Here is a 22,897-nt window from a genome sequence, read left to right on the forward strand (position 1 = left end):
CAGAAGTGAAAATATCCCCTGCTTTGTGTTTGGGTCTGTCATGAAATGCTCTGTTATAATACTATTACACTAACAAGCTGTAGAAATTCATTGAAGGCTGTGCCAAATGAAAAGAAGCAGTTTACACTTATCCATTTTTTAAAAGCCGCTAACTCATCTGGCTGGAAAGCTGGATTTCAGGTTAAAAACAAGATTATAACACTACAACAAACACGACACAGAATTAGTCCATGTCTGATGCAGCGCTGGGAACTCTCTATAAGGGACTTGATACAGGATATTATTTGCTGAAACAATAAAGGAGAGATTTTAATCAGGACATCATGAGATCAGTTACCAGCTGTATTAAAGTGGATGGAGGCTGAAAAGCCTGGATATGTGTATACTACTGCAGAAAAGAAGTTTCGTATACTGTCCTTTCTGCTTTCACTGATGATGATGATGATGATGCAGAAAATGTCTACTGCCAGTATACGGGAATCATACTGTAACACGCTGCCAATATCTTCCCAAACTAAAGCTGGGAGTTCAGGGTTCATCTCCATTGTCCCTCCTGCAAAGTTATTTAATCCTCCATATTGTCCCTTCTATTTGGTTTTCTGCTGCTGGTCCCTATTCAGCTCCTGCCAAGGTATTACTGTGTTGTGGAACTCAAACAATTCTTTCCGGCTGTTGTGTATTGCTGGCAATTGTTAGTGTATTTCCAAAAAAAACGTATTCTCCATACTGCCTGGCCAGTTGAGAGATTGGAATGTGTGCTGGAGGAGAGCTTGTTGTAGAGATGATGGAAAAGAGAGATCGGATAAAATAGAGCGTTAGAGTCTCTGTCTGCTTACTAAGTCAACACATTATAGGTGCAGAGACACAGATTACTGCAGTGGACATCATTCATGACTTTTACTCTGCTTGTCTTTTATGCCTCCCTGAAAATTGTTGACAAATGCTAAATCCTTTGAGAGATGTTTTATTTCTAGTGTACATGGCAGTTTATTCTTGGTATCACAGTTTATGTAGAAATCCCCATGTTGGCAGTTTATTGAATGTAAATCAGGCTGGTTTAGAGGCCGAGGCTGTAGGAGGGCTGCTAATATGCTAGCATTTCCCCGAATGGGAGAGCCACTCTTCTTCTTACTAAGCCAGATGTATTAGAAACTAATTCTCTGTTTGGATGTGGCACATTTTCCACACAGGCTGCTGTGGTGGGATCATGGTGGAAGATCATGTCACTTTAAGGCAACTGAATAAGATTTAAGGTCTTTGTATGTGGTTGCTAATCTCTTGGATGGATAAAGAGGACCTGGGTTTCCTCAGGGAATATTGGTATGCAGACTTCTTCCCTCATGCTTTTACACATATCCACTGTATGTATTTTTATCTCAGACACAGAGAGATGTATGCTGTTCCCACGTCTAAACTCTGTATGCATGACACAAAGATAAATCATCCTGTATAGCATGCCCCACCAGTGAATTTCTGCTCTTATTCTCTTACATTTCCTAAGCCGGGTTCACAGCCCCTAAAAGAATAAACAGAAATGAGGCTCAAATGATCTGCATTCTGGCTGCAACAGCTACACAGTATTCAGTCTGGAGACTTCTTCTGAATCAGGTTTGCAGCTCATGCTTCAGATATTCAGATGCCATCCTCAAAAAGCCTCTCTCAGCACTGCACACAACCCGTAGATTGTTTCCTGTAAAGGAGGTGAACTTTATTTTCTCTGCTTCGAGTGTTTTTCTAAAATGGGTCAGCAGATGTTAGAAAGAAAGAAAAGAGAGAGAACGAGAGAGAGAGGGGGGGTGGAGGAGGAGGAAGAAGAAAAACAGCCAAGGTAAACTGTTTGCTCTGCAGTGTGGGCTGAGAAGAGAGACAGAGAGAAGAGTGGGAGAAAATGAGGGGAAGTGAATATCTACTGTATGTACTAGTCTGACATTGGTTTAAAAAAAATCCCTGGACCCGAAGATGTTGCGGTCCTTTGCCCTCTTCAGTTTAGCCTTTCTCTTTTATTTTACTAATTTTTTATGCCTTTTTTCTTTTCTTTATGTAACATGTCAGATCATCACATGTGCACTTCATGTTGCGCCATGTTCACACATCTGTTACACATGCATCATGAGAGGGCTTGTGTTAGCCACGTATTTAGCACTGCTTTTCCAAAGATGTCTAAAAGCTTGAAAAGATTATGTATCTATTTAGCACTGTGTTTTGAAATGAAATGTAATAATCTGTCAAGTTTGTGTGAATAAGATAATTTTCTTGTATTTATTAACCAAAATCTGATTAACTGTGGGACAGGGGAAGCAGAGGAGTCAGCATGAGTGGGTTTTGGGTTTTAGGGCTTATATACACATAATGAGGAAGTGAAATGTATTTTTAAATTATGAGGATGAACAGTAGCAGCAATTTTAACCCTTGATTCGATATGTGTTGTCTATTTATTGCTTGGTCTCTCTTTGCAACGGACAACATGGCTACATGATTAAATGAAGCTTGAAAATATCATTCTCTAATTTTAATGCTCTGAGATCTTTCCTGCTTTTGATCTTGAATGAGAACTTTTCATATTTAATATTACCAATATACATTTTTAATAGCATTTGAAAAGCTTAATTTCACTGTTGTTTTGTTGGTGTTTGACGCAGTATGTTGCTTTACACTGCAGTGTTTCCTCACTTGTGTTTTTCTGGTTTCCAGGTTCGCACAGCAGAGTGAACCAGTGTCCTGTTAACGAACATGGCTGCCTGGACCTGGATGTTTGTATCCATATGAGCAAATTGTGCGATGGAGTCCCCGACTGCTCTGACGGCTGGGACGAAGGACCTCACTGCAGAGGTGATAAACACAAAACACACTCGGAGCAGGTGTAGTCTGTAGAGAGTTTGCCCCTTTTGTTTGTTGTGGGTCAAAATTGACCCGCCAGCCTTTGAATAAAACTGTCATCTCCTTGTCTCCCCATCCCAAACTATAATCTCTATCAAATAATCTCCTCTATTAGGCCCTTTAATAAGCTGGCCTGCTCTGGCTTGTGCGATTACAATGGAATTTCTCTTTCTGGGGAAAAAAAGTCATTAATTTATCAATCAGCTTAGCTATGCGGCTGTCTCACCCATCTCTGTGGGAGTAATGAGCATTCAGTGCAGACGCAGCTGAAGAATCCCATCAAATCCTCTACTATTAATTAGAGACAACAGAGGAATAAGAGCTTGGCCATATTGGGTCCATAGTGTGTGTCTTTGTTGCAGCTGACAAAGGAGCAAACACTTTAGAGAATTGCCTCCTTATACAGCAGCATTCAGTCCTCAGATGTCTGAAGCTCTGCCTGGTTTAAAGCTGCAGTGTGGGACACATGTGTGCTTTTAACTTCTTCTGTGCCAGCTTTGTGTGAGTATATTTCCTCATTGCTGGTCCGTTGCTGGAATTTGGACTCATGCAATCAGTTATTTACCATCAACATTGAAATCTAAGTGTACCGTCCTGGATCAAGGGTGGGTCCGCCTGCCATGGTTGCAAACAATGTCTGTAATATTGAATCAGCTTATCTCTGTTGCCAAAAAAAGTATTACCCAGAGGTTCTGTTGCCTGTTTTAGTAACTTTTCGTCCATATTTTTGGTCATGTAAACAAACTTAGTGATTTTGATGTGCGTTTACATGTTTGACATGTGTTACATGTGTTGAGCTTACAGGGCAGTTTCTCCTGTGCGTTGTTTTACACACACACACACACACACACACACACAGTTTTCTTATCGGACCTCACCGAGTTGAGTCATTGCTCTAAAGATTTATAGTAAATTAGTCATCACATTGACAGTAAGTGTAATTGAGCAGTACTGCTGGCCTGATTGTACAGAGTGGGTGAAAGTATCCCACACACTGGTTCATCGCTGCTTTTATACAACACTGTGATGATGTCATTCAGTCATAACATACCCCTGAGGACACACGTCCAGTGGTCAACGCACACCTACACTACATGTGTCATGCAATGCATGCGTGCACTCACATGCACACACAGACACATTCTTGCAAATATACCGAAACACACCCATTACCCCACATCCAAACACACCAGCAGTGTGTCCAGAACTTTCGGCACTTTGCTCTTTTCAGGGAAAGGCCTGGCCTTTCACAAGCATCCCAGTGTTTGCTTGTACACACTGTAGGGTTGTGCAAGTATACCTGGGTGCTGGTGTCTGAAAGCACACTTTGTCAGTTTAGTGTGTCTAATTCTACCAACGTTGTTGACGAGTGGTTAGAAAAGGGAGTGTAGCAGGGTAGGTCAGGGAGGAATTTGATCTGGCTGGAATAAATGTCCTTCTTCTTTTTCAGTGTGTGGCTAAGCTTAGTTTTAATTAGGCTTTGTATATGATTGTAGGAAGTAAACTGGCAGAGCCTGGGAGTGCTGCTATGGGTGGTGAACCCATGAACATGGTTAGAGTAATTGATTTGACACTAGAAGCAATGCAAACTGGAATAATTTCCATGCAAATATGAGATCACATAAAGAGTTTTAAATACCACTATTTTCTGTCAATTTCAAACATTTTGTTAATCAGTTCAACATTAATTTTTTGTCAAACACAAACAATATGCCACATAAAAAGGGTCCATATAATTAAAAGTAGCCTTCATAGACAACTAGGAGTCATATTTTCTGTTGTATGGGTGAAAGTTGAGTATCCTCATTGATCTCCAGGCCTGTGTTTGTCCTTTCTTTGTCATTTTGTGGCTGATGAGGCCTCTTTTGGAAGAGGAGGCCTTAGACCTGCCTCCCTCAGAAGTGACTGATTGATAGGGAAGAAAAATGGGGTCATGGCATTACTTCTGAGAGCTTTTTTTCTTTTTCCTTGATGCCTCAGAGGGCGCTCTGATTATTCTTGTGGCCCAATGCTATTGTTTATGCACAGGCTTTCATTGTCCTTCATGTCCCACTAACTGTGGAATGAGAATCAGTCATAGGCTTCTTCAAGCTGCCTGTGGAAAGACCACATCTTTATTCATGAGTGGGTCTTGACCTAAATGAGTTTATTGGCTGCAGTTACTGGAGTTGTCTTGCATGATAAGACCTGTTTTATTGCTGGGTTTTACCCATCACCATATGTAGAGACACTGGAGTGTTGTAAAATGTATTTCTAAACTTATTATTGGCTGCAGATTGAAGTTAGAACGTTATTTACAAAGTTATATTGCCACGTGAGTTTGGGAATGTTTTGTGCTCCAGCATGTGTATGTTGTAAGTTTGTACATTTCTGTTTGTTTGCAGTAGTTTAGATTCAGGCACCTGGGCAGCATGCTGCCACTGTTTGAGACTAAGCTAGCTACTGTTTGCTCATTACTCAAGCTGCTGCCCTGCGTGTGTTTGCAAACGGTTACTTTGCTCCCTTTGAGCATGAGGCCTGCAAACAGCAGTCAATAAATATACTTCATGCTCACAATTGGTGTTCCTTCACTTGGAACATTTTTTCTTCACCAAGCATTGTAAGCTTCATGGTAACACAACTTTACCCACCAACTAGGAGGTATATGATAGATGCAAGTCAGTATTAATAGTGTGTTGAGAATGCAGATTAATCATGTGATACATATTATATAAATACAACAGGAACACAAAGTTTTAGATCAGACCCAAATTAAATGTATTAAATAAAATGTCTTGTGGTTCCCATGGAAACAACCTGGTGAAAAATGTGGAACAAAAAAGTGAGCAGCCCATGCAGGTGAATTTAAATACATGCTTTCAGTTACTTTAGAATCATATGCAGGTATTTAAGGTAAAAATGAGGTAATTTGATGGCACTATGTAAGAAAACAGTAGGCCTCTCTAAGCTGCATGTTGAAGGCAAAGGCATGTGCAAACTTGTTTCCAGACGGTGAGAGCACAAAGAGTAGGAATGCCCTACAAATCCTTTCTGTAATAAGTCACACACTGGATTTGATGCTTGTAGGAGAGAAGCTTTGTTTATTTTATTGAAATCTTTCAGTGTAAAAAAAAACTTTCAAGCCAGTTGATGGAAAGATGAGCTCATCTTCTTAAGGAGTGAGTGTATAAAATCACTCAGTTGTGTCAGTGTTGTTGTGTAACTGGGTTCCTGACCCTACCACCACCCAGGCTCTGCCTCATTCAACCTATGTTATGCTGTTGCACCCAGCCTGTCAACCCCATGATGGGATTTTAGAGGAAAATGTCAACATTCATAAATTTCCTCATAGACCGTCATGCAGCTGAGTCGAAGTGTAGTAGTAGTAGTAGTAGTAGTGCCGTTTGTTTGTGTATGTGTGGAAACCTTTCCAGTAGCATGAAGAATACTTCAGTTCCATATAAATTCTTTCAACCGGGTTTATATGTACACACATACAAGGAAATAGACTCCAGTCCCACATTACTTTTCTGGTGTAGTTAACAGGAATTGATACATATAAAAAGTGCGAAAGGAAAAAGGACGTTATCTAAATGTTTAAGATTTATTTGTAACACAAACCACAAAAGGGGGTGTACAAAATAGTGTGACAGGTACTGTTATGCCCATTTAAAATGTGAGATGTCTTACTGAAGCTCAGCCTAATGGCAAACAGGTTCATACTTTCAGCCCGCTTCCCTTTAAAGAGCTATAGTAGATAAGTGAAATTGAGGGTTGCCATCCATGCACTAATGGGATCAATGGCTTTGGCACACTTGTTTAGGATTGAAGGCCTCCAGTGTGTCACTGTGTGATTTGTTTGCTTCGTTCATTAACCCCTGGTCAAACGTCTGGCATGCTGCTGCTGATCGTTTGCTATGAAGTGGAACTTGCTAACCTCATATCCTTAAGCTCTTTATGCACTCGTTCCCACCTCTGTTTGTCCTTTCCCCTCCTCCTACTTGTTTTTTTTCATCCATTTTTCTGTTCTGCTGTCTCAGAGGTTAGATTAAGCGCAAGGTTTTACATATTCATATCATAGAATCTTGTTTTAACTCTTGATTTGTACCATATTTGATTATTCATATTTTAAACACATTAAAGTAGATGCAGGGGAGTAATCTGTGATATTCATACACACTGGCCACCCATTGCTAGACACTTGGATACAACATGGCACAAAATTACCCTGGACTGAGATGCACATTGTGGGTATTGTAGCTCTCCAGTTGCCTGTGGTCTCTCGCAGTGTGAGGCACGGTGAATGGATTTGATCTGGGCCACAATGTTTGCTGGGGGACTCTTCTTTTCAGTGGAGCCTCAACAAAAGGGTCATTATGGCCCGGAGTGCCACAGGCTTTATATAATAAGGACTCTTCACTGGTCCTGTCCCTTGCTTTTCACAGCAGTACTACCATGAGCGCCTGTATGTGCATTGTGTGCATGATCAATCAATGTTGTGGAAACCTCTTTTTCAAATGTATTTACAGTTGTGTGTTTACACTTTGCTAAGTAGTTGAACAAAAGTGTTTCTCAAGAGTTTTGCTCGGGGTTTGAGTGAAGCTGAGCCCTTAAGATTTGCATGTGGTGTGGTTGCTGAGGCTTTAGTCTGGCTGTCTTGGCATCAGACTGACAATTTCTCTCAAATGTTCTTGCTCTTGTCTAAAATCCTTATTGTGTCTTCATTCTTTCAGTTGATCTCTAAATGTGTATGTGCATGAAAAATCTTCTTCAGCTGTCACATTTGAGAACAGCTTCATGCAGGCTCATGTCAAATAGTCAACTATCATATCATAGATAACTCCATTTTAAAGTGTATGTGTAACAAAGGGAATATTGTTGAATAACTGAACTCTGATCGTGATCTGGATTATCCTGTATCTTTCCCTCTGTTCCAATTTACTGCAATTTCCTCCATGAGTTAATCTCCATGGCCTCATACAGGGTTTATTGAACTCTAGGGCATCACCTATCCCCAGTGAATGTCACAGGCCTGTGTAGATGTACTTATGTAAGTAATGAGGTATTTTGTATGTGAGAAAGTGTCACAACTCTCCACATTCAAGCTTCAAAGCTCCTTAGAACTGTCTGAAATACCATTTGTTCTGTAGTGTCAAATGAGTACCACTAGCAGACACACTATCATTTCAGTCTGTGACAGACGAGCCCATTTATCTCTAAGACTTGACACACACATCTGCGTGCACACGGGCATGCTATAGAGGTCATGATGAGAGGATGTGCGGATTCCCCCCTTTCATTTGCTGCCAAAAGGATGTGTCCTTGAGTTCCCTCTGGGGGTGGGACAGAAGGGGCCCTCTAATGTGTGCACATTCAAATCACTCCGTATGTCACATGTGCGGGTGAATACATATGAATGCACGTGTGTGACCCACACGATCACTGACATCCACACACACTTACAATCCTATCCGATCTCTCCGTGGTGATTGATTATGATAGCACAGCTCTGTGAAAGACTGCACTGGAATCATCCTTGCTATATGTATTTGCAGTATTTAATGCTCCCTGTGTGTCTCTGTTTTTCTCTGATTCAGAACAAGCACCAGACTGTGCCTCCCATGGGTGCCAGTATCACTGTGCAGTGACTCATGACGGGCCTCGGTGCTACTGTAGACATGGTTACGAGGTCGCTGCAGATGGAAAGATGTGCAAAGGTGGGTGGTGATTTGGCAAACTTATTGTAGTTTGCCCAAAGAAATCATCTAATTACTCTGACTTTCTGTTTGCTGTGAGCAGATTAGAGGTATTTTTTATCAAACATTTTCTATGGGAGGGATGATAAATGCCAGTTCCAAGGTTTGGGAGTTGCCTTTGCTGTTTACTTATCTCAAGAAAATAATCTAGGCTACAAGTACACCCAGTGTAAAGCACAGTCTTGATGTATTTAATCACTCTTTGTGTTTGTTAATACATGTTTGTGGTGTTGTCTTGGTAGATTTTAATGAGTGCAGTGTGTACGGGACGTGCAGTCAGACATGCACCAACACTGAAGGCTCCTACATCTGCAGTTGTGTGGAGGGCTACCTGCTGCAGCCAGACAACCGCTCCTGCAAGGCTAAAAATGGTGAGAAAAGACACAGTAACAAAGCTTGTATTGAAGTAACACCAGATTACACTTAATTTTTTGTTAAATCTGCATTGTTGCCATTTGTTTTACAAGCATTTTTTAATGGAGATAATTATTTTATAGATGTGCACTCAGTGACTTTGATTCCTTTCCATCGTTTCACCCACACTTCTTCCTCAGCTCAATTTCTGGTCTTCTTATTTCAGAGCCAGTGGATCGTCTGCCTGTGCTGTTGATTGCTAATCTCCATGACATCCGATGCACCTCCCTGAGCGGGTCCACGTCACGGCTGCCCTCCATCCCCACCAAACAGACCATGGCCATGGACTTTATCTATGCCGAGGAGACAGTTTGCTGGATCGATGTGGGTGACACTCCCGCTGCCACTCAGCTAAAGTGCGCCAGCATCCAAGACCTGAAGCCCGTCAGTAACATCCGCACCATCAACATCTCCCTCAGCTTGCACCGTGAGTAGTTATATTGAAAAATAGAAGACATCTCTGACACAATATCTTTTATAAACCAAAGCATAACATCTTAGCTCTTGTGAAAAAGAAGTATATACTCTGTGTATGAACACTGAAACAACTCTCAGTTGGCCAAATGTGAACTGTTCATTTTGCCTCAGGAATCAAATGGTCCCTATAGCTCAGACAAAGATCTGCAGCAATCTGGTCTTGTCTTCAAAAGCTGCTCATACCAGCATAAAAGTGCCAATTAGAAATACTGAGTGTGCTTTCTTTTACAGGAGGTTTGTCTTTTAACCGGGGACACCCTGACACAATACTAAATCATCCTATAGAGGCAATACCTGTGTAGCTGACTTACACTGATGTAATACATATAGAGCCTCAGGCATTCATTAGCACATTACTTGACAGGCATACTGTGACCTACAGTGGTGCTTGATTTATGCATTGATTGTACACAGTGACACAGAAGTAAGTTTTCGTGTCGTCTCGCTCATGTTTATGTCATTGCTGTAGTGTGTGTGTGTGTGTGTGTGCACACTGATAAACAATGACAAGTGAACCATCTAGCCTGTTTAGTTAGTGTCTTCCACAGGCGTTGTCTTAACATGCCGGCTCATCTGTTGGACAACACCCACAGCCAGACACAGACTAACATACACAGCATGTGATTACTTCCATTTGAGACTGAGTCATATAATGCTGACATGATTTATCTGTGATTACAAGCCTGACAAGGTTTGTTGTTATTCGCCTGGCTGATGGAGCCGTTACTCTCTAAGAATGGGGGCAGAAATGTAGACAAAATAGAAAAAAAACCATTGGTGTGAGTGTGTGTGCGTGCATGCATGCCTGCGGACGTGCATGTGAGAAGCTTTCCCTTGAGAATTAGCCCCAGGCATGGAACAGCAGACGTGAAGAAGAAGAAGAAAACAAGTGGAGACGCTGGGAGTGCAGACCCTGAAATGTGGGACACAAAAAACCTGTGACATGATTAGAAGTGCTCTGGCTCATATGCACTTCAAATGAAGCTGGTGTAACTGCTGTCGCTGCTGACAGAGGGTAGGAGGCTCAGAGACCCGCCTTCCTAAAATGTGGTCTTTCCAATTGATTGATTGGCCCATCACCTCTCCTCCTATTGTGTTGGATTGCTGCTGTGTGACTTTGTGTGAGTCACAGCTCTGTCTCCTTATTCCTATTCAGCAAAATAGCAACTGCTAATTTCTATAACATAATGAGGAAACATGTAAATAGCGTATATGGCAAGAGACGGTGGAAGGTGGAAGCGAGAGGGACGCTGAGAGACTACAGCTAGGATAAAGGGAATGATAAAATGAGAGGGCGAAGGAGAAGGTAGTGATTTTGCTGTACTTTGGAGGTGTTTCTCTGTGTGTGTGTGAGTGAGTGGTCATGCAGATGGTATTTACATTCCTCTGTTGGGTTATGTCAGCCTGAACAGCCTCAACATTCTTCTGGTCGTCTCAGGTCCTGTCCAGTCAGACACACACACACACACACACACTAACCCAGATACCTTTGACTCATATTTAGTAACATATTACCTTTTATGAATTGAGTTTTTTTTCACTCACATCTGTTTGGCTACCACTGTTCTGTACAAATTACTGTTTATGTTCCTGTTTGTGCAGTTGTTTTTTGCTGTGTTTTTTCATTGAGGCTGTTAAACCTCATTTTTATTTAAAAGTAGAATTTGAGATCAGTGGCCACAAACTTCCCCTTAGACTTGCAGATGTCAGTTGAGTCAAAAAGACATTTGTAATTGTATATTGTTGCACTCATTTGCTTTAAAATGTGACCATATTAACCCATCTTAACCTCCTGTTAGAAAATGAACCAGCCATTCATAGGTACGTGTTTAAATTTGCCAGTCAGTCATTCTTATGCATTTGAAATATGGCTTCCTTTGTTTTCATATGTTATCAGAATTTTTCCCATTCTAATTGGCCTGTTTTCTTTCTCTATTTGCTGGTAGATGAACTTTTAACCCAAATTTAATCATAAAATTGGTGCCTGTCTTATTCAGTGTTTTATAACAAGCAGGGCTCAGGTGCACTTGTAAAAGTGAGCTGGGCAGACCTGGGGATAGGTGTAGTGTTTGAAGCAACTTCACATAAACAGCCATGATTTATAGCTTGTGTGAGCCTGAGAGAGGAGGGCAGATAAGTAGACGAGGGTTCCAGATGTGGCCTGTTCGGTCTGCATGTGTGATTCTCTGACTGCAAAGATAAAAGGATAGCAGAGTCTACCAATCCCATCCTCTCCACCCTCTGAGCGGAACGCCACAGCAGGGACCAGCATGTCTCCCCATGTCTGCCCGTCTGTCTCTGTCCGTCCTTCAGTTTCCTCCCTTTCTCTTCCTAGTGTCTGTTCTGGAGGCGTCTTTTTTTCCCGAATATATTAGTGCATAGAACGTCTTTGTATGACTCAGGATTTTATCATGTAGTGTTGGGGGAAATCATGTCATATCCATCCAACCTCCCTATCTAGCCAATAACTTCTCTTTTTCATTTGTTGCAGTGGGGGGATTTGCCAGTGGCATAACAGTTCAGAATTACTGGCTCTTTAATAGAGGTCATATGTCAGATCCCTATGGAAAATCATAATCGCTAAACTCCAAAACTGTGCTCTTGAGAGGTTAAAGAGGTTTTTGCACAGATTAATAGGATCTTCTTGGCACAGAGAGGATTATGTGAGTGGATGATGATGATTTCTTTTCTGCTTCGCACTAACATGTAAATATAGGGATACTTGCACTGGCATGCAAATAGAGGAAATAACATAAAAACACAAAATCTCCTCCATCTAGGCGTCGGTGTGTGACTAGACCTAAATAGGCTGTGGCCCTGTGTGTAAATACCTGCGCTACTTGGGTGGAAAGCATATTTGTTGTTGGCAGTGAGGACCCCCTCAGTTTGTGAAACGTTTCCTCAGAGTAGTGTGAGGTGGTAGGTGTTACCGGCAGGAAGAGAAAAAGGGGTTGTGAGGGCAGGGTGGTTAGATGAGAAGAAAGGGGTGGGTTCATTCGGTTTCCCAGCAAACTTTCCGTTTACCAGAAGCTGCAGGAGTGAAGACGTCAACAGACTGGCTGGCTCTCAGGATAAGGGGGTCCACCAGTCGTACGCTGTTACACAACACAGTGGTCACTGGGTTGCACAACTGTCTCACTCCTCTGCGTATGGATCAAATCAATGCCTTGTGCATGCAGACTTCCAGCTGGACGTGCTTAGTGGAGTCAGGTTTTAAAACTGATACCAATGGGAATATCACTATCACTCATAACTTCATGAGAGCCTTTTCCCTGTCAGAATCATGGTTCTGATATGAGGACTGATTTTGGATCCCTTCCTATGCTCTTTTTTGTATGATTGTTTTTTTTATTAGATCATGTATTTACAGTCACATCCCGTTTAAATATAAAATGGCCACTACCTTTGCCTTGTCAATAAATTACTTCAGCTAAGAGGCTTACTGGAGCACTATTGGTGTCTTTTTGTTTCCTGAGAACTGCTAGAGCTCCATCCTCAACAGTTTCACATTTTCTTTTCAGATGTAGCATCAAGCATACATTAAGTCCCATGCAGAGCTCACAGTTTGAAGTTCTGGCTGCCTTCAGTAGGTGGAGTGGATCTGTATTAGACCCAGATGTGTCTGTTGGGGAATTTTCTTTGGTTCTGTCTCTGAGCTGCATTGTTGAAGCTGCTGGACCTCAGAATCAAAGTTGTGTTTGGAGAGAGACAAGTACAGTCACTCTTGATAGTCTGAGAGGTGAGCCTATGTGATGTGTGTCAGTCTGCATGTTTGTGTATACATTGGTGAAAGGATGTGCAGTGGCAGCTGTTAAAACACCCCCCCCTCTCTCTCCACTTAGAAATAAAGGTCTCCATCTGTTGAGCTTCCTCTTTCTACTTTGGCTTAAATGAGGTTACAAAATTTCAAGTACTTTTGTGAGAGAAGTCACAACAGGTCACTCTAAATGATAGTAGATTTCATCCCTAAAATGTCAAAGCCTGTTTTGCGTGTTTTGTGCATTTTTTTAAATAAATAACATTTTCGTGAATCTTCAGATTACTAATATTGTTGTTCACCCCTTGGCCTTATACCAATAGTAAGTAAAGTACAAAAGTATTTTGTAAAGGAATCACACCTACACAGCTACATTGGAGCAGTCAGGAAGTTTTTGGTCTTCACTTATGTTCAGTCGCAGTGGTTTTCAGTTCTGTTAGTAGGTCAGTCTGCTATTTTCACAGCTGATGTGTCTCACTGACAAACTTTGCTTAAAGTGACCTTCTGGAACTCTCTTCTTTAGAATTTACAAAAAGTGAGTCATGCAAAATGTTCATGAAGATCTGAAGTCTCTCTGCAAGAAAGTCCTGTGTTAGGTTCACAGGCAGGGCTTAAGTTTATGAAGTCTCAAGTCTTGTGTTTTCTTTTCCCTCCCCATGTTCTGCATGTGTCTTAATCAAAAACAAGTGGAGTTCCCGTAATGGACAACCTGAAGCAGATAAATAAACATGAATGCTATTATTTTGTCTATTACATGTGTGGCATCATAAAATGAGAGGTTTTGAAATCATTCAGTTATATGACTGTACTCCCTTGACAGCCTTTTATTTGACTGGCTCTGTTGTGTGTTCTCCTCTCCCCTTCTCTCCTCTGCATCTGTCAGATGTGGAGCAGATGGCTATAGACTGGCTGACTGGAAATTTCTACTTTGTGGATGACGTGGATGATCGGGTGTTTGTCTGCAACAAGAACGGTCAGACTTGTGTGACCCTTCTGGACCAGGAGCTGTACAACCCTAAAGGCATCGCCTTGGACCCAGCCATGGGGTCTGTATTTCTCTCCAGCTTTCTTGACCTAACATGGTCTTTGCTGCTGTTTTAGCAACACTTGAGAGGAAAATGCTGCCTTATGATCAGATGATGTGCTGAATAAGCAGGTCCTTAAAATCAAAGCACTTCCTCCAGACAGAGTACTAGACAGATACTTGTGTGTGTCACGTAACTCGCATATTGGCTGTCTTGGGTTCCTGATACTTAAGTAGTTCCTTTTTTGAAGTATCTATTCTCCATTTTTTTGTTAATGTCTAAATTAATTTATGATGACTAATACAGATTTCTCGGTTGTGCTCGCCTTCTCACTCACCTTTTCATACACAGAAAAGTCTTCTTCACAGACTATGGCTCAACGCCAAGGGTGGAACGCTGTGATATGGATGGCCAGAACCGCACCAAGCTGGTGGACACTAAGATTGTCTTCCCCCACGGTATCACTTTGGACCTGGTGAACCGGTTGGTGTACTGGGCTGACGCCTACCTGGACTACATCGAAGTGGTCGACTATGAAGGCAAAAACCGCCACACCATCATCCAGGGTTTGCTGGTGAGGTTTCATGGCTGGTCAGATGTATGTGTACACACAGAATATACCGGCTACACCTCATTACACACACAGAGTGGAGAAGGGAGAATTGTACATCCCTAACCGCCACAGCCCAGATTCCTTACACATTTCTCCTCCCATTGATAATAAAAAACATCTGTTTTTTAAATCTGTTTCATCACTGATTTAATCTCATCATCTTTTGAGGCAGCACTGTTATCCAGTTGTCTCCTGTGTATCTAGGCGGAGAGACTGTGCCTCTCCTGGGGATGGGTCCTTTTTATTGCCTTGATTGATATTACTTAAAGAGTGTGTGATTTTCCTGGCTAGTGCCTCTCTAAACATATTAGTCTGGCACTAGCGAAGCTTGGCTCAAACTTATAGTGGAGTAATGATCTTAATGAAATCAGGACTGCGGTGGTGGTGCTGTGTGTGTGTGAGAGAGGCGGAGGGAGGTAATATGATCCCAGCCCATACATCTTTCTGACAGTAGAGGAGAGCTGCACAGAACAGACCCTTATAAAAAGGGAAACCTTTCTCTGTTTAACAGCAGATGGGGAAGGGAGCCATGATGCTGTCTTGTGCCAAGTTTACACAAACACTCTTTCTTTATCTCTCTGTCTGTCTATGCATCAACGTTTGTTGTCTTTAAGGGATTTCTACACATTTTAGCACCATAATATGTTCTTTACTGATAAATTGTTTGTTAGGTTACATTATGCACGATTTGCCAGGCAATGTTTAAGACAGAAATGTGTACACAGACGTTATCACACAAACCATTAGTCATGCGCAGTGAGCTACTTTACTTAAATGCCAGCATTTTTACCACATTTTAATTTTTCTGTGTTATTGTCCTCTGTAATTTATTTCAGATTGAGCACCTGTATGGCCTGACTGTCTTTGAGAACTATCTCTACGCTACAAACTCAGATGAAGGCAACCTCAACCCCAAGACCAGCGTGATCCGTGTGAACCGCTTCAACAGCTCTGACTTCCAGGTGGTGACTCGGTTAGACCGGGGAGCCGCGCTGCATGTGTACCACCAGAGACGTCAACCTCAAGGTGCACAGCAAGATCCCTGTCAGCAGCTGTTACGAGCTGATTTCATTGTGTCATTGCGTAATTGTTTTGGTTTCTCTGTCCCCTCCCAGTGCGCAGCCACGCCTGTGCCGTTGATCAGTTTGGAAAGGCTGGAGGCTGCTCTGACATATGTCTGCTGAGCAACAGCCACAAGACCCGTACCTGCCGCTGTCGCTCTGGATTTAGTCTTGGGAGTGATGGCAAGTCCTGCAAGAGTGAGTATCAGGACTGATTTGACTAAGATGAACATTATTAGCTGAAGCACTGATGACGGCAATGAAGTAAACGTGGTTACAGATCATTAAAGACAATGTTGTTTCCTTCTTCCTTTGCAGAACCTGACCATGAGTTGTTCTTGGTGTACGGAAAGGGCCGTCCTGGGATCATCAGGGGCATGGATATGAATGCAACGGTGCCCGATGAGTACATGATACCCATTGAGAACCTAATGAACCCCAGAGCACTGGATTTCCACGCTGCCAGTGAATTCATCTACTTCGCCGATGCCACCAGTTACATCATTGGCCGACAGAAGATAGATGGCACAGAGCGAGACATCATACTAAAAGATGGTAAGAAGTGAAAGCTTTGCACAGGATTTCTACTTTTTAACCAAATCCAGCCTTTAGGTCATTCCATATCAATTTCACTTTCTATACTCTTGATATTCATCCCGGATGGACCAGCTAATAATTCCCTTATTCACACCGGCTTCCTTTGCTTATCTCAGGTATCCACACAGTAGAGGGAATAGCAGTAGACTGGATGGGAGGTAATCTCTACTGGACAGATGATGGACCTAAGAAGACTATCAGTGTCGCCAGGCTGGAGAAGGCTTCACAGACTCGCAAGACTCTCATAGAGGGGAAGATGAGCCACCCTCGTGCCATTGTTGTAGACCCTCAGCATGGGTGAGACATCGTGGGGGGAGGCTGCTCTTAATTTCATCTTCTATTATACATTTTTGTTGAAGTCAGTGGTCAGATTTATGTGTGAGTGGGAGCTGGCAAGTTTTCAGTGCCCTTTGTTTTGTTGTGGGATGCTTCATTAAAGAACATCATGGCTTGCAAACATTTTTAATGTTGTACTGCTTGCTCTCCTCTCACAGATGGATGTACTGGACCGACTGGGAGGAGGATCCCACAGAAAGCAACAGAGGGAAGATCAAGAAAGCTTGGATGGATGGTTCACATCACCAAGTGTTCCTGACCAGTAAAACGGTGCTATGGCCCAATGGCTTGAGCCTGGACATTCCTCAGGGCATCCTGTACTGGGTGGATGCTTTCTATGACCGCATAGAGATGCTTTACCTAAACACCACTGAACGAAAGGTTGGTAATCTTCTAATATAATAAATATTTTGTGTCAATATGAAAAATACTAGATTCAGAGATGTGTAATCCGTTTTTCTGGTTCCTAAACTAACAGGTGGTGTATGAGGGGCAGGAACTTAACCACGCCTTCGGTTTATGTCATTACCAACATTTTCTGTTTTGGAATGAGTACCGGGGCGGCAGCATCTACAAGCTGGACACGATCAATAAGACGGTCACTTTACTCCGCAACGAGAGACCACCCATATTTGAGATCAGAGTTTATGATGCACACCAGCAGCAAGGTATAGCTTTCTATTAGTCATTACATTTGCTCTGATGACATGCTAACTAGAAACTGTTTGATAATACACTCCTTCTTTTCTTCTTTATTTGTCTGTAGGCTCCAATGCTTGTCGAGTTAACAATGGCGGCTGTAGCAGTCTGTGCCTCGCTATTCCTAACGGCAGGTCCTGTGGCTGTGCAGACGATCAAGTCCTTGATGTCGATAATGTGACCTGCAAAGGTACTTAGCTGCTTCCAGTAGAAAAGTTTCACAAAGGATCAATGTGGAGGGCTATGGAAAATTCATTACTCAGCAGGAGTTGAGTTAAAGAATTCCAGGCTGTACTTCCCATTTGCAAAGTATACTAAATGCTTTCTTTTCTTACTTTTACTTTTTGTAACTTTAAGAGAGACAAAAGCTGACTTAGGCTTCAAAAAAGGCTTTGTTTTGTTTTGTGCTTGGCTCTTGTCTCAATGGCCCATCTGTTTTCATTCCTACCCCTGATCTCATCATTAGCCAACCCCTCCTACGTGCCCCCACCCCAGTGCCAGCCTGGGGAGTTTGCCTGCAAGAACAACCGCTGCATCCAAGAGCGCTGGAAATGTGACGGAGACAATGATTGTCTGGACAACAGTGATGAGGCCCCGGAGCTCTGCCGTAAGTGTTACACATCATTGTCATGGTTACGCAGCGACACACAGATAAACAACATTGTGTTAAAGAGTCTGAGCTAATGTGGACAGACAGAACGCAAACTACAGTTTCCAAGATTTGTCTCTTTCCATGCGATATAATATGGCCTTAATTTGACCGGCCAACTTTGTTCTCATCAGTCGGTACTGAGAAGCTGGGACTCATATTTGTCTTGGATGTTCTTATATTTATGCTTCATTCAAAGTGACATACTTAAAAAGATTACAAGATTATTTATCAGACTAAATGGACATTAACCACATATAGCAGTGTGCTTGATGGAAAAGAAAAACTTTTTCATTTCTTCCCACAGACCAGCACACCTGCCCAGCTGATCGCTTCAAATGCCAGAACAACCGCTGTATCCCCCTGAGATGGCTGTGTGACGGGGACAATGACTGTGGCAACGATGAAGATGAATCCAACACCACCTGCTCGGGTATATACAGGCTGGACGATTTCAATTTTTCATTCTTTCTTTTTAATGTGCAAGATTTTATTCCACTGTGGCAGTTCCACATAAGGTCAAAAACAATGCTGCTATTGCATGTATAGAATTGTTTTGGTTTGTGTGTATGTATGAGTATTCCAGAACATCTGAATATGTCTGTAAACATGTTTGGTAGAACTATAAAGTGTTTACTTTATCAAGTAAATTAAGATTCAAGGAAAATAGAGGGGATCACTGTAGTTTAACCCTTTGAGATGATCAATATACAGTACTGTGCTTCCAAATTCAGATCCCTTCATTGATGCTGAATATCTGTGAAGGTACTCATTGCACTGATGTGGACACATATAAAACTAGTGCACATCCTTCTTTAACCTAACCAGATTGGTTAACTAACAATGCATTGTCACATGAAAACGATAGCAGATAAAGTTGGTCAGCCTAGTCCAAGATATATCAACATTGTTGTTTTTATAGGAACAGTTTCAGAGTCTAGATAAAATTGGAAAAAGATTTGATGTACTATTGCAGCACCAACAAATGAGTCAAACCGATGAGTTGTTGCAAGCTTAAATGTTGAGTCAGGAATAATGCAGAAGGACAGAAGATACTTTAAAGCATTTAACCTTTTAACATCATGCTTCTCTGCCAGCTCGCACATGTCCACCAAACCAGTACCCCTGTGCCAGTGGGCGCTGCATCCCCATCTCCTGGACATGTGACCTGGATGATGACTGTGGAGATCGCTCAGATGAACCCGACTCCTGTGGTGAGTCTAAACTCCACTTTCACATTGTTGCTTTTTACTTTAACATCCCAAGTGACCTTATTTTTGAACCCCTTTCTCCAGCCTATCCCACCTGCTTCCCTCTTACCCAGTTCACTTGCGCCAATGGCCGCTGCATCAACATAAACTGGCGTTGTGACAATGGTGAGTGTTTATCTTCCTTCGCCTTTTTAGAATCCACATTTTGAAGTAGTCCAGTACATCTTTGTGTATTTCTGTGCAGACAATGACTGTGGGGATAACAGTGATGAAGCCGGCTGCAGCCACTCTTGTTCCAGTGTGCAGTTTAAATGTAACAGTGGGCGCTGCATCCCAGAATACTGGACCTGTGATGGTGACAATGACTGTGGAGACTACAGTGATGAGACTCATGCCAACTGTACCAACCAAGGTGAGGAACAGTACTGTGTGAATGAAGCTGAAAAAGCTTCCCTGTAAACTGTTTTGTCTTCTCTGCTCTGTGTCTGTAGATCAGTGTAATGATTGTCTCATTACTACATGTATACTGTTTCAGTGTTTACATATTCCTCTTTGCCGCTGTGAAGAAGCTGTCACAATGTTACAAAGACTTCCTCCGCCCTGAATCATTTCCTCTGCGTGCCCCTGCATGCCCCCTGGCTCCCACTTATCATTTACCACAAATCCTCTCTGTTGCTCTGTTCAGGATGTGATTATGTTTTGTTGTTAGACAACAGTTTAACTCTTTCATAGTGTTGTGCAAACGTCAGAGATGTTTTGCCTGTGATGTGGCGATATGAATTTTGAAATGTTTAGAGTTCTGAATAGCTGGAACATTCAGTTAAACTGACTGCAGATTGCATCATTGCAGCTCAGTGTTGCGCTCATATTTTTGCACCTGTATACTATGTGTGTTCTGATCCTGTATGTACTGTTTGATCCATGCAGAAGCCAACTGCTGTCAAGTCCCAGCATGCAAGCACAGGCCCAGCGTGACCTGCTGTTCTAATGAGCAATCTGTGCTCTGTTGTGTGTGTGTGTGTTTGTGGACTCCATCGGCCTTCCGTCTGGATGTTATTAGCCCAAATAAAAAAGCAAAATGACCACCTTCCCATGCTGGATATTGCGGTCCTCTGCTAAAAGGTCCCCAGTCCCATTTCTTGCTTTAGCTGTGCCAAACATTGACCTTTGCCATGAGGGGATGTCATTGTGCCACTTCCTTAGTGTGGTGCCTTTAATCAGCCTGTGACAGCAGTCACTGAGCTGTGTGGGTGTCGTTGTTTGACTTGGCTCAATGTCAGGTTGTAAGCACAGCCCCCAGTATACATAAACAATGAATACTGTAATAGTCATTTCTCTCTCTGTTTTTGGCCCTACTTTTAATTTTTGCCTAAAGAGCATGACATGAGCTCTGTCTTTGTCTTTGACTACTAATATAACCCTTTGTCTTGCTGTTTTCTCACCAGCTACGCGTCCGCCTGGAGGCTGCCATGTGGATGAGTTTCAGTGTCGAATGGACGGTCTGTGCATTCCCATGCGCTGGCGCTGTGATGGCGACACCGACTGTATGGATCTCAGTGATGAGAACAACTGTGAGGGCGTCACCCACATGTGTGACCCGGCAGTCAAGTTCAGTTGCAGGGACTCTGGTGAGTGTTCAGTTGCAATGAAAAACACATATTCCTATTGGGCTTTTCAAGCTCAAGCTTGGTGGTAGTTTGAGCACCATGGCACATGTGCTGTCAGTTTCCACTTCACTGTAGAAGTCTGGAAATATTTTCCTTAACTCATGTCTGCAACTTTCATCAAAACTGCAATTGTCATTAAAAAAGGTGAACAGTTCCTTTAAGTTCTAAGAATGAGGAATACTATGAGTTACAGTTACTGGAAAAAATGATTACATCATGCTTGCCTGCTTTTTGTGACCATTATGTGACTATTGCCATTGCTCGTCATTTTAGGAGCCAGATTACATAAAATTGGACGGTACAAACTTCCCTTTTGTTGGACTTTCCAGTTCTCTCTGCTGCCTAAAATGTCACAACTGTCAAAGACAATTTGTGAAGGACTTTAATTTGCAGGCCGGTTCTGCAAAAGTTCAGTTTACTTTGTTTTATGTAGTAACTGAATTAAAAAATGTAAGAAAAATGTTTTTTTATGTTTAATGTTTTTTTTTTAAACCAAGCTTTGGTCATGTCTAAAATTAGTAGAAAATATCCAGTATTATTATAGTGTTTGGTATGTGTTTGTTTAGTAACTTGGTTATCTATTTTTAAAACAGTTTTTAACTGCTGGATAGAAAGATGTGCTTGTTTTCAGCGAACAATGAGAGAAATGAGTCATAGTTTCAAACTCAGCTCACATCAGTCAGTACAGTGGTGAGAAAACATGTTTTCTTTAGAAGTCTTAAAACAACATAAGCTGAAAATATACACTTTGTGGTCTTGTCAGCTCGCTGCATCAGCAAGGCTTGGGTGTGTGATGGCGACAGTGACTGTGAGGACAACTCTGATGAGGACAACTGCGAGGCGTTGGAGTGCAAGTTGTCTCACCACATGTGCGCTTCCAATGACTCCATCTGCCTGCCTGCTGAGAAGCTGTGTGATGGCACTGACGATTGTCCGGATGGCTCTGACGAGAAACTTTGTGGTAAAAACTTTTTTATATTTGTAGAATCTTCTAGTTGGATCTTCAAAACACCACAGACAGTGTTTACAGCTTGGATGAATGCCAACCCTTTTATGTGTGTGTCTCGCCTGCAGACTTGTGTTCCCTGGACAATGGGGGGTGTAGTCACAACTGCAGCATCATTCCTGGGCAGGGCTTCATGTGCTCTTGTCCCTTGGGCATGGAACTGGGAAAAGACAACAAGACCTGCCAGATCCAGAGCTTCTGTGCCAAACACCTCAAGTGCAGCCAGAAGTGTGAACAGGAGAAATCCAGCGTCAAGTGCTCCTGTTACGAGGGCTGGGAGCTGGAGTCTGACATGGAGAGCTGCAAAAGCACAGGTAAGAAAAATGAAGGCATTTTGACATCATTGTATTATTCTTGTCCTGAAAAGGCTGAATTTATGTATGCTGTGTACACTAACAGTTTTGTGGGTGTGTGATTTCTTTTCCTCTTTAGACCCCTTCAAGCCTTTCATAATTTTCTCTAATCGTCATGAGATCAGAAGGATTGACCTTCACAAAGGGGAGTTCAGTGTGCTGGTACCAGGTCTGAGGAACACCATTGCTTTGGACTTCCACCTCTCCCAGAGCACCCTGTACTGGACTGATGTTGTGGAGGACAAGATATACAGGGGGAAACTGTCTGACAATGGAGGTGAGTCAGCTAGCTAGCTTGTGGCTCTGTGTAATTGTTGGTGATGTTGAAAAATAGGTGGGGTGGTGTACTGAATGGACACTTAGAACTGTCTAATTTACATAATAAGTAGGTCATTTTTCATTGTCATCTTTAAAAAAAAC

The 22,897-nt window shown here is 42.3% G+C and overlaps 1 protein-coding gene across 1 annotated transcript in view; it reads left to right on the forward strand.

The window, feature by feature from the left end:
- Window positions 1-22,897, forward strand: part of LOC114438102 (low-density lipoprotein receptor-related protein 1-like) — a 67,042-nt gene that overhangs the window by 16,264 nt on the left and 27,881 nt on the right. Inside the window, exons 3-24 of the mRNA XM_028409214.1 lie at window positions 2,692-2,829; window positions 8,454-8,573; window positions 8,855-8,983; window positions 9,193-9,453; window positions 14,144-14,306; window positions 14,637-14,859; window positions 15,735-15,924; window positions 16,014-16,157; window positions 16,278-16,514; window positions 16,673-16,853; window positions 17,051-17,273; window positions 17,371-17,560; window positions 17,659-17,781; window positions 18,058-18,198; window positions 18,548-18,673; window positions 19,338-19,454; window positions 19,536-19,616; window positions 19,696-19,863; window positions 20,897-21,079; window positions 21,882-22,079; window positions 22,193-22,438; window positions 22,557-22,754. Of these exons, the coding sequence (XP_028265015.1) occupies window positions 2,692-2,829; window positions 8,454-8,573; window positions 8,855-8,983; window positions 9,193-9,453; window positions 14,144-14,306; window positions 14,637-14,859; window positions 15,735-15,924; window positions 16,014-16,157; window positions 16,278-16,514; window positions 16,673-16,853; window positions 17,051-17,273; window positions 17,371-17,560; window positions 17,659-17,781; window positions 18,058-18,198; window positions 18,548-18,673; window positions 19,338-19,454; window positions 19,536-19,616; window positions 19,696-19,863; window positions 20,897-21,079; window positions 21,882-22,079; window positions 22,193-22,438; window positions 22,557-22,754 (3,780 nt within the window). The remainder of the gene's footprint in view (window positions 1-2,691; window positions 2,830-8,453; window positions 8,574-8,854; window positions 8,984-9,192; window positions 9,454-14,143; window positions 14,307-14,636; window positions 14,860-15,734; window positions 15,925-16,013; window positions 16,158-16,277; window positions 16,515-16,672; window positions 16,854-17,050; window positions 17,274-17,370; window positions 17,561-17,658; window positions 17,782-18,057; window positions 18,199-18,547; window positions 18,674-19,337; window positions 19,455-19,535; window positions 19,617-19,695; window positions 19,864-20,896; window positions 21,080-21,881; window positions 22,080-22,192; window positions 22,439-22,556; window positions 22,755-22,897) is intronic.

This window comes from Parambassis ranga, chromosome 7 (assembly GCF_900634625.1).
Source record: "Parambassis ranga chromosome 7, fParRan2.1, whole genome shotgun sequence".
NCBI lineage: Eukaryota > Metazoa > Chordata > Actinopteri > Ambassidae > Parambassis > Parambassis ranga.